Raw genomic sequence first — 17,765 nt, 5'->3', positions numbered from 1 at the left:
AAGCGCTGTTAGCGCGGGCTGCTGTGGCGCCGCTGCGGGGCGGCTGTGGCTGCGTGCCTGCACCCCGCGCCGCTGCACGGGGCCGAGGAGCGCTGGAACAGGCGGCGTTTGCGAGGGGGACGTTGCCTTGAGCTCCTGTAAGCCAAGGCTGCGCGTCCTGACATGCCTCAGTAGTGCCGTAGGCACGGCACGGGGCATTTATTTGTTGTGCTGGGTGAACCTATCTTCCCCACGGGAGAAATGCAACAGCAGAAAGCAGATGGTTACGTCTGGCACACGTAATCGTCGCAACACAGTTTGCGGTATCTTCATTTGGAAATTTTGCAAGCGTTTTAACATAGAGCTGTCTCTGTTCCTTGGATCTTGTGTGTTATTACAGTGTGAGTGCTTTCTGTGTGTGACTTGAGAGCTACCTCACACTCCAGGGTGCATAGTTCTTGTTTTGATTGCACAGTCATGAGCACCGTTAAATAATGAACGTGTGTGTGTGAATCGTGTACCAAAATTGCATCATTGCTTGGAGTGCGTGATGTTGTCCCCTTCTGCAACATGATGGTAATACCTTCTTTTGCACTTTTGTGTTTGTTTTTTTTTACGTGGTGACACTTCAGTTGATATTCTGTTATATTTTATGTGGAGAATTCCATGGGTTTGGAAGTGTATAATGCTGTTTGTTAAACATCGTGTCCTACCAAAGTCTTGCAGTTACTTAAGTATGGAAAGAAATGTATAATCATTTGCCCTATTGCTGGGATGCTTCCAGTTCAGATAGTTAAATTAATGGGTTCAACAGTACAAAAAAACCAAAACAAAAAAAAAAACCCACCACAAAAAAAAACCCCATACATGACCTCCCAGCTTCTTTCCAGATCACTTTTAACTGGCAGAAGGAGTTTTGGTTTGTTTTCTTTTTTCTGTCAGTGAAGTAAGTGGCAAGATCTCTGTCTCTCCCTCTTCATCTCTGAGTTCTTTAGGTACATCATTGTAGCTACATATTTACTGAGACGGCATACTCGGTTGTTAAAATGTGACATGCAGTTTTATCCTTTTTAAGAGAAGGAAACATTCACGGCATTCAGAAACTGTTTTGACACTCCTGGTGATAGCGTGCTATGCCTTGTGTAGGCATGCACTGGAAGTAGGAAGTGACTGCTGTATTTTTTCTCTTGCAGATTTGCAGGAAGCTTATGCTAAGGAATAAAATAACAGGAGAAAAATGACATTAAGGAAAGGTATGTGTATATGTGTGTGTCTAATTTTTTAAAAGTGTCTCTTGTACTTTTCTGAGTTTCCCAATCTTTCTCTGGTTATATTGATAAATGTTTTTTCTTTCAAATTTTCAGTGAACATTTCCATCCTTATAGTGGCTGTTGTCATATTTTTGCTAGTTCTTCATCATAACTTCCTAGGCCTCAGTGACTTCTTGAAACGGGAATTGTCAGGTATGTTGGGTTTTGGTGTTGTTTTTTTTTTCCAAGACTGGGGGGAAAGCACATGCTCTAGCCAGACAGCAACCACCATGTTGCTGAAATAATGTGTATGATAGTGATCAATCATTTGCATGCAAGATACAATTTTTGTACTCTATTATGAGTAGATCTTTTCCTGTTCTCATACCCAAGAACCTTTGGCTTGGTGGGCTTGTCTGTTCTTTTCATGGTCAGGAAGCCAGGCAAGATAGCAGTAAGGGTTCCTCCTGGCTTTAAGTCATTAAGATACTATGTGGTTTACTTAGCAAAGCCTTTTAATTTTTGGGAGTCTGCTTTTAAGAACTGCACATGGTCCCACAGGGCCTCTGCATGTCCCCATTAATTGCCAAGTTCCAGTTTACTGCCCCTGGGAGCTGTTGCTCCTGGGTAGCAGTTGTACAGGTGCTTACCAACAGCAGTTGAAGCCTGACAGGCCTTAACCAGGAATTGGTTGAAGTCAAAGCTGTTGAGCTCTGTCATCAGAAAAAGGCAAGCAGAAGCTCAGCTTTGTGAACCGCAGAGTAATGCCCACAAACTGCCAAGTCCCTGTTTGCTATGTTCCTCAAATTGCCTAAAATCATCTAATATGTAACAGTCTGGATCATCTGAAAAGTACCAGTGGTGTTATAAAAAGTGCAGGTAGTGGGCAATTTGCCAGCTTTTACAGGTGATGTGGTCTAGTAATAAATTTCAACACTGATCTCCCATTTTCCTATTCGTTAGTATAAATTCTTGTTGTTTCAGTTTAGATAATGTCATGTGATCTGTGATTCCTGGAATAAACATGGGCTGTAGTCAATGCCTTGATCTTTGGCAGGAAAAAATTCGCAACAGGGACTTTAATTTAGGACTTCTGTTTTCTTCAGTGGTTCCTACTTAAGAGGAAAAGGAAGTATAGGAAAAAGAGGGGAGGGTGATGTGGAAAAGACTTAGAAGGTGATTAGGGTAAATGGGAGGGGGAAGTCAGTGAGATTATAGATGTGGCAGAGGGGACCAAAGGTAAGGGTGGCCTACTGTAGTTTAAGCCTCATTTTAGTACCTTGTTGTGCTCTGTGTGCATATGTGCAGTTAAATGTATGCAGTTTATTTGTAAGCGTCATGTTTTCCTATTCATTAACATCTTGGATTCTCAAAAGCCGGTGGTATGTTTTAAGTATTTGGTACTGGCACGCTGTAATCCACACTTCAGCTGAGACATCCAACTGCTTGCATAGTAAAAATAGTTGAAGGTGTTGGGAATTTTAGCGTGGTAATAATGTGTGTGTTTCACTTGCTTAAAACAAGTATGTGATGCCATTTGTACTCCACAGATTCAAATCCATTAGGACTTCAGCCTATAGATTTTATACCTGCAGTTCCCCAGAGGCTGGCAGATGAAAGAAATGATAAGGAGATTTCTGTGGTCATTGCAGCATCAGATGAGAGACTCGGGGGTGCAATTGCAGCCATGAACAGTATTTACCGTCACACCAGATCCAACGTGGTGTTCCATATTGTTACTTTGAATGATACGGTGGATCACTTGAGGTAATGATCTTTTCACTAGCTTCCCACAATACTGTAAAGCTTAACTATCTCTGAGAAGACCTGACTTTGCCTGGAACTGCACTCCTCTAAGTTATTTGCAGTCCTATCTGCTGCTGCTTATTGCAGCTTTTTGACAAGGCTGCGGTGGGGAGTCCTACAGTCATTCCTCCTGGTAATGTTTCAGGGATGGAAAAGAGCCATCTTCCTGTGGGGTTATATCCAGCCAGCGGGGTTGGAGTTTGTTGATGGGGGTGTTATAAAAGTTAATTCCTACATTTCATTTAAGCAATTCAAATGCCGGCAATGAAGCTTCTCTGTTTTTCTAGATTGTTCTTTGATCCTTTTACATTTAACCACATCTGTTCACAATATTTTCTGTGAAGGAGCTGTGATAACAGGACCATATATTTCTAATAAAATAAGAAGCATTCTCGTGCTTTTCGTGTGTCACAGCTGTGCAGTATGCTGACAGTGGGCATGCCCCTGCACTCATACAGGACGCCACTGACATCAGCCGTGGATTACATTCTGTATATATGTTTATTGGATAGGGAAGCAAGTGGTCAGATCAAGATCTGTGTCACTGTCAATTGGATCTCTTGCTTTTTGTTTGATTTTTGTCTCCTTTAACAAAATCTGTGCCTTTCTCCTGTTTGCAGGCTGTGGCTAAGTAACACTGCTCTGAAAAATTTGAGATACCGAATTTTGAATTTTGACCCTCGTGTCTTAGAAGGGAAAGTACAAGTGGATCCTCAAAAGGCAGACACCTTAAAACCAGTGAGGACGATGTTGATTACTTTTTGCAATTATTAGTTAGTAACAATATATTTTGATATTGGCTTTTGAATTCAACTAGAGATCAAACCCAAATCTGTTAGCATAGAAGCAATCTTTTATAATCAAATTCCTAAATTTCAGTAAGAATAAATCTCTAGATAGCGAGATGGATTTGAATATCGACATATACATGCCTAGTACAATTTTTTGCTGCTAGCAACAGTGAAAGACAGCAGCTTGCATGTCAAGCGTGCCAATATGTCAGAGATAATACAGGTATGTGTGGAGAAATTCTAATATAGACCAGTTTTTAAGTTAGTTTATCAATGCACAAATTCATAGGAAATCGAGGAATTGATGGAACATGTTTATTTTAAATAACCTTTAGAATATTGCTGCCTATTTTACTTCCTTGATAGAGGCTGTCTTGGATATTAGTACCATAGATAAGTGCGAGGAGTATCAGTCGATTTCACATTTATTTGGACAATTTTTCATTTAATTCTTCACTTCTCTTGCTTTCTTGTTTTCACAGTTAACCTTTGCAAGATTCTACTTGCCCAATTTGGTACCTCATGCAGAGAAGGCCATCTATGTGGATGATGATATAATAGTGCAAGGTATGGGACCTTTTCTCAGCCTATTGCCACTGGCCTTATGCTGAGGTCAGTATGCCATCTCCTACAGTAACCAAAAGCTTCTACTTAAAGGAAAAATGTAAAAACTTTGTAAATATGAGTGAGTTGGATTAAACTGAGTGGTTTTATCGGCTGTAGCAACGGACTGAACAAAAAGTCACTCGGCGCTTAATCAGGATTGCATTTCATTTTTCTGTCCTTGCTTCCATTTCTCAGATGATATTCTTGAACTTTACAACACTCCATTGAAACCTGGGCATGCAGCTGCATTTTCAGATGACTGTGACTCAACCACCAATAAGGTTGCTGTCCGTGGAGCAGGCAACCAGGTTAGTTTTATTCTGATTCAGTGGTAACAATACCTTTGGAAATAGGCACTCAGTTTTAATGTTCTTGCAGGTTGAATTCCAAATGCAGTGAACCTAAAGGTGTGACTGTCCCTACCCAAATCAATTTACTCTGATGTTTCTGTTACAAGTGACACCTGCAGTTTCTGTTTAGGCACAGTATAAGGACTTTGAATTTTTGCTGGGCTTTACAATGAGAGCAGTTCCCAGTGTGGAACCACAGGAGGTCTTAGAACATCAGAAGGAGATATAAAAAGTACTTTTTCTGGAAGTGGTACCATATGAATAATAGGGTATTAGTAAGAACATGCAGCATTCCTTAAAATATGTAGTTTATATAATCATATTTTTAAAAAATGAGACCTTTTAAGCTTTCTTTCTCTTGTGTTAAAAAAGGGTGTTTGCTTTAACAACTTCAAGTTAGGCTTGTCTGTTGGGAGTTGTGCAAAATTTTTCTTTAAATAGTAATTTGACCATATTTTAAGCTGATTTCTGCTCTCTTTTACCCCCTTCCCCCCCAGTATAATTACATTGGGTTTCTAGATTACAAAAAAGAAACTATCCGAAAGCTTGCCATGAAAGCCAACACCTGCTCTTTCAATCCAGGAGTTTTTGTTGCCAATTTGACAGAATGGAAATTACAGAACATCACTAAGCAGTTGGAGAAGTGGATGGCGCTTAATGTAGTGTAAGTATCCCCATGCTGGGGGCAACAGCAGGTCAGGGATTGGTGATGGCATTTAACTGTTAAATGAAGGGCTGCGTATGTATCTGTGGATTCCTGTCCTGCAGCTGCAAGTGAAAATCAACCAATTTAGGGCCACACAAGTATCCTTTCCAAACTTCTTTTCATCTTTTCTTCCAGAGAGGAACTTTACAGTAGGACTCTGTCTGGCAGCATCACGACACCTCCACTGCTAATTGTATTTTACAAGCAACATTCCAGTATTGATCCCATGTGGAATGTCCGGCATCTCGGTATGTATGAACCATTTGTGACACTGCCCCCCCAGTGTGTTTTTCCAGGTCTATAGCTGGACACCTAGTTGATGATGCAGCAAATGAATCTTTTCTTCCCCTATTTTATACCTTGTTCTTTAAGAAACACTGCTTTGCAATACCATCTTGGGGTTTGTGGGCCTGACCCTTCATGCTCTTTTTTGAACTGCTAGGGGAATAGTTCTTGAATTGACTTACTCTCAAATTACTTCTCATTTTCCTTTTCTTTTTCCACATATATGTTGTATCTGAAGTGATCCTCGGTGTTCCCTTCAAGATTGTTGAGAACAGATATTCATGTCTGTTCTGCTACTGGTGAAACCCCAATGCTGGGAGAGCTTTCTTAGGTTTTGTTTCCAATGAACAATACATAGGCTGCTGAATACATCTGGATATTAAGGGGGTTTTAAAGAACTTGAAAGTTAAGGCAGTACATTAAAATAAATGAGACAGATCAAAGTGGCATTCAATTGCACCTGATTATGTTTTTCACTTTGTCCTGATCTCTGCCTCCTTTCTCCATAAATAACAAGATTTCCTCTGTTACAATCCTTGGTTTTAAAGTTAAAATATTGCATGTTGGTGTGTTTCTGCTGCCTTTATTTGAGACACTAATGCTTCTTTTTCAATAAAAGGGTCTAGTGCTGGAAAAAGGTACTCTCCTCAGTTTGTGAAAGCTGCCAAGCTGCTCCATTGGAATGGACATTTCAAACCATGGGGAAGAACAGCTTCATACGCTGAAGTCTGGGAGAAGTGGTATGTTCCTGACCCTACAGGCAAGTTCAGCCTGATCCGCAGACATTCAGAAGCCTATGAAGCAAAGTAGAGTCAATTTTAACTGATGGCATTTTCTCAGGAAACTTCTGGAGCCAAGCAGAACCTTTTTTAGCCAACTTGTATTACAGAGCAGTCCTTGCCTTCTGGAGCACAAGGTGATGCACTTATTCAGGTGCAGTTGTGAAAGGCACAGGTCCAGAGGAGATTCATTTCACTGGTGTAACAGAAGATGCTACTCCAGCAGCACTCTACAAAGCAAGGGAGGATCTCCATAAACTAGCACTTCTGTTCGTTCATTTCTGTCTGTTGTGCATTCTGCTCTTTACTACAAGTCTTCTAGAGGAGGATCATTTTGTCAGCTACAGAAACAGTTTCTAAGAACAAGATACAACTTCAGCTGGTGCTTGCACCATGCAAGTCTTGCACAGCAACGTACTGTAATTAAAAGCTGCTTGGGTTTTGTTAGGTTTTTTTGTTTTGTTTTCTTATCCTGTGAAATAGTTTAATCAACAACCCTTTCTTGCATGAAATCTCCTCCCAGCCACTTTTGTGTAAGTTTTTCTTGCAGAATTCTGCAAAATTTAATCTTGGGTTTGTTTTTGTTTTTTTTTTTTTTAAAGATGAATTTCTCAAGTATTTCACTATGCAAAGTGGTTTTAACTGCCAGTGAACACTAAAACATTTTTTGTAAAGTGGTGGAGAAAACTGTTCAAAAATAAAAGCTAATTTTAACATGTTGACTCAAACCTCAGGTAAATGACAATATGATTCTAGTCTTGATCTGATATATGAAGTGTGTTTCCTTTGTACTTAAATACAGTAGCAAGTGATTGAAACTGAAGTCAATTATCTCGTCTTCACAAAAGCAATCTCATTCTAAAATTATGCAAAATGTTTATTACAGGGACCAGCCTGTATGAACTGCAGATTCATTTTTGTGATTGTTAAGTTCATCATAGTTCTCTCATGTGAGCATGTATCTGCTATAGAAGTTTTTCCCACTGTGCTTTTCTCAGCCTGGCCCCTTTAAACTCATCAAGCAAGATTTTTGTGCCCTTTTGCAGCCAGCTGCCCTTCGCTTTTTCTATAGGCAAGTTTTTTGGGTTTTTTTATAGTTGTACTGTTAAGTTTGAGTAGTGGTTATTATTAGCCAATATATCCCAGTAGCTGTTGTGCCAGCTATTCCATTTAATACAGGGTTGAACTCAAGTTCTTGTTTTTATTCAGTAATACTGCTTGTGAACAGTCCCCAGTGTCAGATGTTTAGACAGAAGGTTTTGTGTTAATGCAGAGACAGGTTCAGTGTTGCGTGGTCTGAGATACAGGGCAGCAGAGAGCTAAAGGGCTCATTCATGTGTAGGAATATGGTTTTAGTACTGCTTTATAATTTAAAAGGATTTCCAGCTGCTTGCAGTCACTGCTGATAGTTCTGTTTCTGGCGTGGATGCTGATCTGTGGTTTGTTACCTATTGTTTCTTTTCCTGGGTTTTGATGAACAAGAACTGTTCTTGTCCTTGAAGTGGCTAGCAATAACAAAATAAGTTCAGTTACCAAACTTTGAAAGACTGTATTACATCAGTTGACACCAACTTAATGCTGATGACCAGACTGTTTTAGCAGGCTTAAATAAACTGCATGTGTCTGTGTCTGCACTTGATACTTTTTTAAAGCTGCCTAGGAGGACTGTGCCTTAACATATGTTTAGGTAAAATACAACTATCTATTAAAGAAAAGAACACAGAAATCAGACCTTTAAGAGGAAGAAAACAGGCACCTAGGAGAAAGATGCTTGGTGCCTGGTATTTATTCTAAATGCTTAGTTTGCTGAGCAGCTGCAGGCCCTCTTGGTAATTCTCTTGCTACCGCAGTTCTGCTGTAGGCTGAGCCCAGTAACATGTCCTCATTGCACAGGGCAATGTCTTGCTTTACAGTTACCAGTTGTTGCCACATACAGTGGGCATCATCACAAAATACATCTTTTGTTCAAGAGCACCTAAGAACGAGAATCTTGTTCCCCAGTGAAGACAGATAACTAATACCACAATCTCAGTGAAACTTCTGAACATATAAAGCAGTGCTCAGATAAAATTACCTTATGTCTCGCTGAAATATGTAGCATTTTTCTAGAGAACCTTTACATGAGAATTCTACAGGTCACTCTCTAGGGGTACAGTCTCTGTAATACTCTAGGAAAAACAATTACATTTTATGAAGGGAGGACAAAAACTTACCTTGATATTTAATTGCTTGAATGTGACTAGTATAAAACATTTACCATTGTTTTTCAAAGAAAAAGATGGAGTTTATCCTTTTGAAACATCTTTTTATAAGCCAAAGTGAAGAGACTAACTCAGTCTATTAGGAATTTTTTAAAATAGGGTTTTTTTTTAATACAGGAAATAAAGTTTAGGACTTGAAAGCTAAATACAGTCAGTTTCCTAGAGCTGTATGAAGTCTGGATCAATCAAGGGAGATATAGTATTATATACATTATTTGACAGAGTAATAATCATGAACTTTACAGCAGCTCTGGTATGTAGCATTCCTCCAACTTCTGCTGCAACACAAGTCTTTGTGACTGTTCTGAAAGCCAGCAGTAAGAGTGTCCAAACCTTGCCTTCATACATAATTCATTACACATAATCTGTGTTAAAATCATAGGCATCATCTTCATCTGCTGTCTTATCCAAGCTGAATGATAGCAAGTTGGAATGTTCACTTTCTGAGAAAAGAAAAATCACGTGTTGGTGAAACCAATGCAAGTGCTAGAGTACTAGAGACTTAACCTTCAAGCCAGGGTTTTTAATACAGACCTGCTATCTGCTTTTCTGAATTTGTAGGACTTGTTCGTCTTTCTCCAAGCTTTGCTTTCCTGGTGACCTGAACTTTGCTTTCCTACAAGTCAGAAGAGGTCAGACAAGTTTATTCAGACTTCACTTAATGAAGTTTCCCATGCAAATGAAACCTAACAAGACTGATGATAGTGTGGATGTCCCCTTGTATAGTTGGTCAGGAACACACTGCCTTAGAACAATGTTGTCTCCTTAATGAAGCAAAAAGCCCAACCCTTATCTCCCAAAGACATTTTTGATTACTCCTGGTGGCTCCACAGTGCCTACACATTCTCAGTTTACAGCAAGATATTGACTGAGTACTTGGGTGTCAGGATTTAAACAGGTAGAAGCCTAATGAAAACCTGACTTACCTCTGTGACATCCTTTTCGTCTTCTACATCGTCTTGATCATCATCACTTTCTGTGAAATCCTCCTCCTCCTCTTCTTCGTCCTCCTCCTTGCTTGTTTCTAAATTTTCCCACTCTGATGCTACCTCTATCACTTTGTTTTCCTCTATTGTCCCATTTGCCATACCAGCCGACTGGAAAATGATGCTACTTGCTGGAGTGGGGTATTTTAAAGCTGAGCAAAAAAACACAGGAAGTGTCTGTTAAGTCACTGTCAGACAGTAGCAGCTGTAATGCCTACCCCTGAGGACAGCCATTTTAGTTCAGGGCTAGAGAGAGAGTCCTGCCCCCTCCCTTCCACAAGACAGCACTCCCACATAAGCAGGTATCACAAAGGATGATTCTCTGGATGAGAACAGCTTTCCCTGAGGAAAAGCTCCCTGCTAGAAGCTGAAAGACTTGGATTTGAGCATAGGCTCAAATGAGTAAAATGTATTTTGTTGGCCTAATTAGCCAGTGTTTGTGCTCCTCAACATCCTTTTCCCCTATTTCCTATTTAAAAGGGTTATGTTAGATGAGCAGAAACTTAAGAACAAGCAGGGGCAATCTGTGTTAAGACAGCACACCGATGCACTGTTCTGTTGATTCAGAATCCATTTCTTTCATAAAAGGTTCATATTCACTGCATATTGGCAAAGCTATCCTGTAAGTCCCAGGAGAACTTCCCTTCAAAATCTCCCATTAAAACTACTACTACCACTCTTAATGGTAGCAGTCAATTACGGTAACAGTCCTACCTTGAACAGTGTTGTTGTTTTCTTCTTCTAAGTTCTTTAAATTAAAGCACTCCTGCATTCCAGCTATTTTGTCTTCTGTAAGGTATGGTGGTGGTCTCTGAGATCCTGGTGGTTGTGAGTGGTAACTTATTTTAGCTCTGGGAAAGTAAAGTATCAGTATTAAAAAACAACCAAAGATAACATAGTTAAATCACTGTATTTAAAAATAAAACCCTGAGCACAAACCTCTCAAACTCCTCAACCTAACTACTCATTTATTATCATGCTGCTTAACAGCAGTTAAATAGCTATTTAAATTTGACTCTGAAGTTGTCAGTAACAGCATTAAGTGGCTATCCCACTCCGGAGAGGAAAAAGAAATGGCATACTTTGTCACCACAAATCATCTGCCTGTAACATCGTGAGCTGTAAAAGCAGCTGAACCACTCGAGCAAGGGAAATAGTCATACTCAATTACTGAGTTACATTTATTCCCACCCTCAGAATATAGGAACCACTATAAATTTCCACAGAAACTTTGCCATATCCTTTCCTGGCTGTAGAAGAGGAATACATGGACTCAGCATTGGAGAGGAAGGCAAATCCTCCTAACAGAATTATAGCAGAAATCAGCAAGCTGGCTATGGAGGAACGTGCAACATGCTCTGACCCTTTCTATGTATCCTTCACTACTTTAGATAATTATCCATGGATGGCGTTCTCTAACTCTATTAGCCAATCCAGCTCTCTACCAAAGTAAAATGCGAGAAAGAAGAAAGGAGGAAAAAAAAAAAGCAGCCTCTGCTTTCTAAGTACTTCTCAGGACTCAGAGCTTCTGCTGTGCTGGATTAACAGTGTGAAAAAGGTGAGCAGCATAAAACAAAATTCATAGCATACGTACCCTGTCCAGTCACAAAGTAGTAATTTAGCTACATTTTCTACGTCAGGAACACCTCCCTTTTTCAGCATACCCCTTTTCTGAGCAAGTAAACTTAAAAACTCCTCAGTGTTACTGAAATCTGGGATACTATAGTGCATCATTACCTAGTGCAAAAGAAAATGGTGCATTCAGAAAGAGATACCCACTTTTGTCTTAGTTTTAGGAATAAAAAAGCAAATCAAATTGGGTTACAGTGAGGACAAACAAGTATGCAAAGAGCTGTTTTTCTCTTGCACGTGGGAGTAAACATTACAAAGCAAAATGCCTACTTCAACAAATTCATCTGCCATTTACCCATACCAGTGGGTGTATACAATACACTGGTTTGTGAAAAACATTACCGCAGCACTGAATGGGAATTAGGCTTAGGTTAGTCTACTTGAAACTAGAGTGAAATCAGAGTTGGATCTGAGGTCTTCACTGAAATAATAGGAAACAGTCAAAATGTCTTCATTTTTCACTCTGTGACGAGATCTTAAAAGCAGTTTTTTTTAAAAATCAGAACAGTTATTGGGAAAACAGACTGGCTGACACGATCCTGGCATGCTGTTTCTGCCTTCCATTTATACGGATGAAGGATCACACTTAATGTTGGATACAATAGCCAGCATTTGCCACTCTATGGTTAGGGGAAAGCAGTGCAAAAGCTACCAGAACTAGCTGAAGTGAAGCAAAGTTATTGGCCTAAGAAACCTACAGAGAAGTCAAATGAAGTGAGAGATGTGGGAAAAGACAAAGCTCACCTGCTGCTTACTGCAGTGATTTAGAATGGCATCTACTCCTTCAAGCACGCCTACTGAGACTGATTCCTCAGTGTCTATGATGCTTCTCAAGGCCAGAGCTAGGGCGTTGTTGGAAGGATCTGCAATTATACTTGGACTGTCTAACATCTTCGTCTGTTTATCAATGTGCACAATTTGCATGGACCTATTCAGAGAGAAATGCACTGTGAGTAGATAAAGATAAATCAACTAGCAAAGGGCTGGTAATGGTGAGGGATGCAAGACACAAAGCTCAGCGTTGGACCGAACGCAGTTCATACACAGTCACTTTCAGCGCTTTCTTACCATACGCTTTGCATAGGACAGAAATCTAAACGTAAAAAACCAGCAAGTTTATACACCATATTCCCTGGTGTACAGATCCCTGGTGTACAGTATCTTTCACCCTGGCAAACCGAAATGTGCATTTAAAACTGCACACAGGGGCTTACTTTGCCCTCAATGGATGGAAATTTTACACAAACAACAAACAACAGGTAATCAGAACAGAACAACAAACAGAAAAATGAGCAGGTTTTATCAGATTCTGCTTACTTGGTAACACCTCTCGCTAGGCCAACATTGCAAGCACGAACTCCTTTAAGACTGTTGATTATGCTGCTCTTTCCCACGTTAGGGAAACCTGAAGAAAACCACATTAATCCTTCTAAGTTAAATAAGAAAATTCAGCCTATGTAACACTGATCAAAACTGCTTCTTTCAGGTGTATTTGCTAAAATACATCTTCAGTGTGAGATCAGAGTTGGATCTGAAGTCTTCATTACAAAAGTAAGACAAAGTCTGTATCCTCATTTCTCACACTGATGATAAAAGGCACATGAAAGACATCACTGAACATAATGCCACAAGTCTTATCAAGCAGGAGGAAGGCAGTGTAAGCGGCATGGTACATAACCTGCTTCTCATTTCCCTAAGCTAAGGCCTCACACAATATGTCTTTCCCAGATCATGTACACTACATGCACTTAAGTGTAACACAGATCACTGTCAAGTAAAGTACTACAATAGTCTTAGATGAAAGTAAGAACAATGACTAGAAAGCCAGAAGAAAGTCTCATGTTATCTGATTTACCTACTTTGCAATACGGGACACCAAAGCTTTACGGGACAAGAAGGAAACTACTCCTGTCTCTCCAAATGCTTACCTACTACCCCAACCTGAATGGCTTTGTTTTGAGTCTTGCCAAGCTCTTGAAGAAGTTTCAAAAGGCATTTGCTTCCAAAACATTCAGTGGTTCTTGATAAATCAACACGAGCACGTCTTTTTGTGAACTGTTCCTGCTACAGGAGTCAAAGGCAAAAGAAAAAACCCAACCATGGTCAGGAGCTGTTTAGGAAGATAAATATGTACGCTTAGATTTATTTATCTACTGTCATGTTTCCAACTCCTATCCTCTGTTAGATGATGTTACTGTGCTGTTCTGAACAGAAGGAATTACTTTAATAAGACACTGGCTAATCAGTTAAGCAACAGTAAAAAAGGTAGCCATCAACTGCTAAGAAAAAAGGGAATGTGACTTATAGGGCTTGTAATTTCAGTTCAGGCTGTGTTGCAGATTTGTTGTGTGACAATAAAATAGTAATGTGTGTTCAGATGGTAGAGTCCTTAAATCTGCAAATTCACTCAAGAGGCTTCAATTTTTTGAAGGATTTCAAAACCTGCTCTCTGTGTGGCAGTTTCTGTACCATTTTGCAGGAGGGTTTATTTCACTGTGCTATCAGAGTTAAGACATGTGAAGCATTATATATTAATACACATACGACTCAAACGAGCATCTTCAAAGAGTTGAGACTAGGACACAGGGAGCTAAGGCCTTTATATTCTTCATGAAATAATGTCAGGTGCTACCTTTATTGATGACCACAGTCAGAACGAATGCAGTAGTAGAGGCTGCAGCACTTTACCTACAAAATAATTCAAATATAACTGGTACAACCATCCTATGTAGAAGATGAAAATTCCTCATCTTCCTCCCTCACTGTCCTTTTTAGAGTGGAAAAAACCCTAAAACCAAACCACTACTTGCTTTTACTCTAGTCCAGCTTCCTGGGCACAAATAATGTATATTTCAACAGCAAAGGATTCCCCCACAGTACCACAATGCTTAGTCAAAGTGCAAAGGCATATCCATCGGTCACAGCAGTGTAATCAAGCAAGGGGAAAAGGAATTTTAAAGAACAAGGGTTCCTTTTTCTCATGCAAAACCACATACCACTTAAGTGATGAGACAGCCTGCAGTGCTCTTACCATAGTCCTGTCCTTCATCAGCATTGCTGATTTAAAGGCAACCGTTGGAAACTCCTTCTTCAAATAATTCAACCATTTCTCTAAGTTATCCTTTGGCACTAAATCTGGAAAATAGAGCACAGTGCTTTCACTCCTGTTTATCTTAAATATCACTGTGTGGAGGAAATCTAACTTGGAATCAGGAACCAGGCTGTATTTTGTCCATTTCGTATGTTTCTTTATGACAATGTTTGGCTGAGAACTCTAGTTAAAGTACTGGGTATGTTCCCCCAAGGCACCCAGTGTTGCGCAAGTTTTACTCTTTATTTTCTGCCTCCAGCAGAACATACCATGATTACATTTTTGTCCCCTGTATCAGGTTTTTAATGATGGGGTCTTGCTAGGAGACTTTGTATGGCAGAGAGAGGGATGTTCTGTGAAGGATTATCCCATCATCCCTGCAAAGGCTGCTCTAATACAAAGTTCCTTTTGCTCTTGCTGTCACTCTTGGTATTTCCTTTCCTTTTTTTTCCTGCTGTAGTATTCTCCAGCCTTTTTAGCTGATTTCACCTGCTTTTACATGGATTCTTTCATACAGCAACGGAAGAGAGAAAATACTTCCCAAAGCCAGATTTCAAATACAACTGCTACATTGATTTGCTGATCTTTAACGCAACTATTGCCTCAGTAGGGAACAGCATCGCGACCTCTGCTTGCTCACCTACGTTCACAAAAACATTAACAATTGTAAGATATTTAACGCTTGTCAAATTTGGCTGAAACTGGCCAATGCCCACAGAAGTTATTGCAAAAGAAAAGGGCTATTGTGCATTTACATGTCTGTGGTGTTTTCTCGGCAAAATAGACTAAAAGGTGGAGGAAATGTGACCGCTTCAGTCGGGCAGCGAGCTCAGAGTTGGATCTTATGTCTTCAACAGAATCTCAGATTCCTTTAAAATCATCTTCATAGCTCACCTACCACAGAACCACGCAGTCACCAAGTAACACTTCAAGAAAACCCTGTGCTTCTCACCAATTTTGTTCAGAACCAACAGTAGCTTTTTGTCTCCTCCAGAGCAAATTACAGCTTGCTCCAGTTGAGGGCACCGGCAGCCCATTGGATCTCTTGCATCTAAAACCTCTAGAACCACATCTGAGGCCTCAATCACCTAGGTCAGGAAAAAAAAGAGAGAAGACTCTCAAATCAGATGTGACAGACCATTTGACAGATGACGACTCTGGAATAGCTGCGGCTTCTAACAGTCACTTTTGAATTTCACTGAATGATTGGTCAGGTTTCATAAGACTTCTCGTTTGAGCTCTTTTCTTCTGAACTACAAACCAGAAAGCTGAAGCAATTTTCATCTTTTTCTTCAAAAGGCAAGAAATTCTTTGACACCAGTACCTCATTACTACAGAGCTCTCTGATCACTCAGTATGTACTGACATTGGCCTGAGAAGTCTAACGTCTCAGAGTGCGGAATGTCTCAGTAGCTCACACCAGGCAAGAGCGAAACCCTCACTTAACTTCTGTCATCAAATCCCCTACTTTGGTGTTGAATTTTATCACAAGCAACCTTTATACTCTCTAGCAGCTACGCAGTAATGCAAAAAAGGAAAGTAACAAGCGGTCTCATTGCTGACTCTCATCAATATGTGTAAAAGTAGTTAAAACATCTCACCTTCTTGAGCTCCCTGCAAAATGATTTCTTTGAATTTTTATCCAGTGGTTTGTTAGTCTTTGCTTTAGATTTGCGAGAGGATTCCTGAATGCAAATCAAAATGAAAGGGAGCGATTTGAGAATTAGTGTAATATACTTGCGTGCATATACAGCAAAAAATGCAACATGTAACATACTGCTTAAAAAGATGCAGTTTCATGATGACTTTTATTGCTTCTGCAAGCTTCAAAGAATTGAAATCATACCAGACACCTACCTTTCCCTCTGCTTTTTCCTTGAGTTTTGCTGCATTCTTTTTAGCTTCAAGCTTCCTCTTCTTTTCATGTTCTTTCTGTCTGTTGAGCTTCTGCTTTTGTTTCAGTTCTTCAAGCTGATTGCAAACAAAACCCCAAGGCAGATAAAACACATCTAAAGGTGGCAAGGAGCCTGTTCTTTCTCCCCATCTACTTGTTTCTGACCAAAGTTCCTGAGACAGCTTATTTAGAAGTCACAGCTGTCCAAGTGACACTTTTTTTTGCATCCTACCCTGAAAAGAATACTGTTGTCTTCAATTGCCTCAAAATCAGAGGCAATATATCCGTTAGCTAGACCCCAAAATAACAGCCGTGCAGCAACATTACAACTGAGAAGGGTGCTGCTCTCATGTCACGTTACTCGACACTGCAGACAGCAGAACCTTATCTTCTCTATAATCACATAATGCCAAGACTTTTGGCATTCTGATGAGACATCTATGTATCTTAGCATCACAGGCAATTCTGATTACATTAAAAATGACACTTCCAGCATGTTTATACACACAGTGATGAAATGAAGGTTAAAATAAAAAAGCTAATTGTTACATGCCGTATAATGCTGGAAATAAATATATTCTTTTCCCAAAGTACATGCCTACCAAGCCCATTTACAATCTACCACGATCGCCCCTCAGGGCATGCACATGTGTGCGCACATACACACAAAGGTTCCTTGAAGACAGGAATGGTCTCAGTTCTCATCCTCTTTACCACAAATTGTATTTTACCCTCTGCTTTCTTTGCTCCGCTTCCCGCAGAAGCTCTTCCTTAAATGGTGCAGCACTGGGAACACCGGGGTCTTTCTTGGGCTTTTTGCGTCCACGTTTTTTGGCCTCTTTCCTGACTTTTCGGTGGTGTTCCCTGATCTGAAGACAGGAGCAAGAATATTTTCTCAGTCTAAGGCAAAGAAAAAGGGATGTATCCCTGCTATTTACAGAGTAAAAAACGGTACTGTTCTGACTTTAGATTGAAGTGTTTCGATTGCATAACGTCTCACCGTAAAGCTACACTTGAATGTACCAGCCCAAAGTAATGCAAAATATAACGACGTAAAAAAAACTACACTCCTTTCTACATCACCCGTCTGGAAAGAAAATTCCTCGCTACAGTCCAGACTCCTTAACATTCAGAACAACACCCTGACTGTGCACGTGTGGGCGTACAACGTGCTTCTGTAGGAATAGATGAAAAAGTGTTTTCAGCGTTAAACTAGTTAGCACGGCGCTTTAATTAGAAGCGGACGCACCACGCTCCCCGTGCCCCCCCGGCTCCGCGGGCAAGGGCAGCCCCGCCGGGACTCACCTTCTTCTGGATCTTGTAGCGCTTGTGGCAGGGCGGCCGCCGCG

The 17,765-nt window shown here is 40.2% G+C and overlaps 2 protein-coding genes and 3 non-coding genes across 5 annotated transcripts; 1 reads left to right on the top strand and 4 right to left on the bottom strand.

The window, feature by feature from the left end:
- Window positions 1–9: 9 nt before the first annotated feature.
- On the top strand, window positions 10–7,108 carry GLT8D1 (glycosyltransferase 8 domain containing 1). The gene is made up of 9 exons (XM_009639351.2): window positions 10–1,232; window positions 1,344–1,442; window positions 2,780–2,996; window positions 3,656–3,773; window positions 4,309–4,393; window positions 4,628–4,740; window positions 5,280–5,446; window positions 5,624–5,736; window positions 6,393–7,108. The coding sequence occupies exons 1-9, from the start codon at window positions 1,217–1,219 to the stop codon at window positions 6,581–6,583; spliced, it is 1,119 nt and encodes a 372-aa protein (XP_009637646.1). The 5' UTR covers window positions 10–1,216; the 3' UTR covers window positions 6,584–7,108.
- Window positions 7,109–8,924: 1,816 nt separating this feature from the next.
- On the bottom strand, window positions 8,925–17,757 carry GNL3 (G protein nucleolar 3; the record flags this gene model as incomplete). Its single annotated transcript, XM_035894672.1, has 14 exons — window positions 8,925–9,256; window positions 9,348–9,429; window positions 9,740–9,951; window positions 10,514–10,650; window positions 11,394–11,536; window positions 12,176–12,359; window positions 12,749–12,836; window positions 13,360–13,495; window positions 14,463–14,566; window positions 15,475–15,610; window positions 16,124–16,207; window positions 16,380–16,493; window positions 17,148–17,285; window positions 17,722–17,757. Coding segments are annotated over 14 exons (1,683 nt in total), but the record flags the coding sequence as incomplete, so codon positions are not given.
- On the bottom strand, window positions 11,816–11,891 carry LOC118452333. The gene has a single exon (XR_004842084.1). It is a non-coding gene; the product is annotated as a small nucleolar RNA SNORD19 (small nucleolar RNA).
- On the bottom strand, window positions 12,938–13,011 carry LOC118452332. Its single transcript, XR_004842083.1, has one exon. It is a non-coding gene; the product is annotated as a small nucleolar RNA SNORD19 (small nucleolar RNA).
- Window positions 15,342–15,414, bottom strand: LOC118452331. The gene has a single exon (XR_004842082.1). It is a non-coding gene; the product is annotated as a small nucleolar RNA SNORD19 (small nucleolar RNA).
- Window positions 17,758–17,765: the final 8 nt, after the last annotated feature.

The sequence above is a fragment of the Egretta garzetta genome, unplaced genomic scaffold (genome assembly GCF_000687185.1).
Source record: "Egretta garzetta isolate BGI_Z169 unplaced genomic scaffold, ASM68718v1 scaffold215, whole genome shotgun sequence".
Classification (NCBI taxonomy): domain Eukaryota; kingdom Metazoa; phylum Chordata; class Aves; order Pelecaniformes; family Ardeidae; genus Egretta; species Egretta garzetta.
This window is presented reverse-complemented; position numbering and strand designations above follow the sequence as displayed.

Bases quoted from the DNA above. Each gene is read 5' to 3' on its own strand.
- GLT8D1 (XM_009639351.2), top strand. The intron at 1,443-2,779 runs GTATGTTGGGTT...TGTACTCCACAG, and splicing joins CTTGAAACGGGAATTGTCAG to ATTCAAATCCATTAGGACTT. The intron at 4,741-5,279 runs GTTAGTTTTATT...CTTCCCCCCCAG, and splicing joins TCCGTGGAGCAGGCAACCAG to TATAATTACATTGGGTTTCT.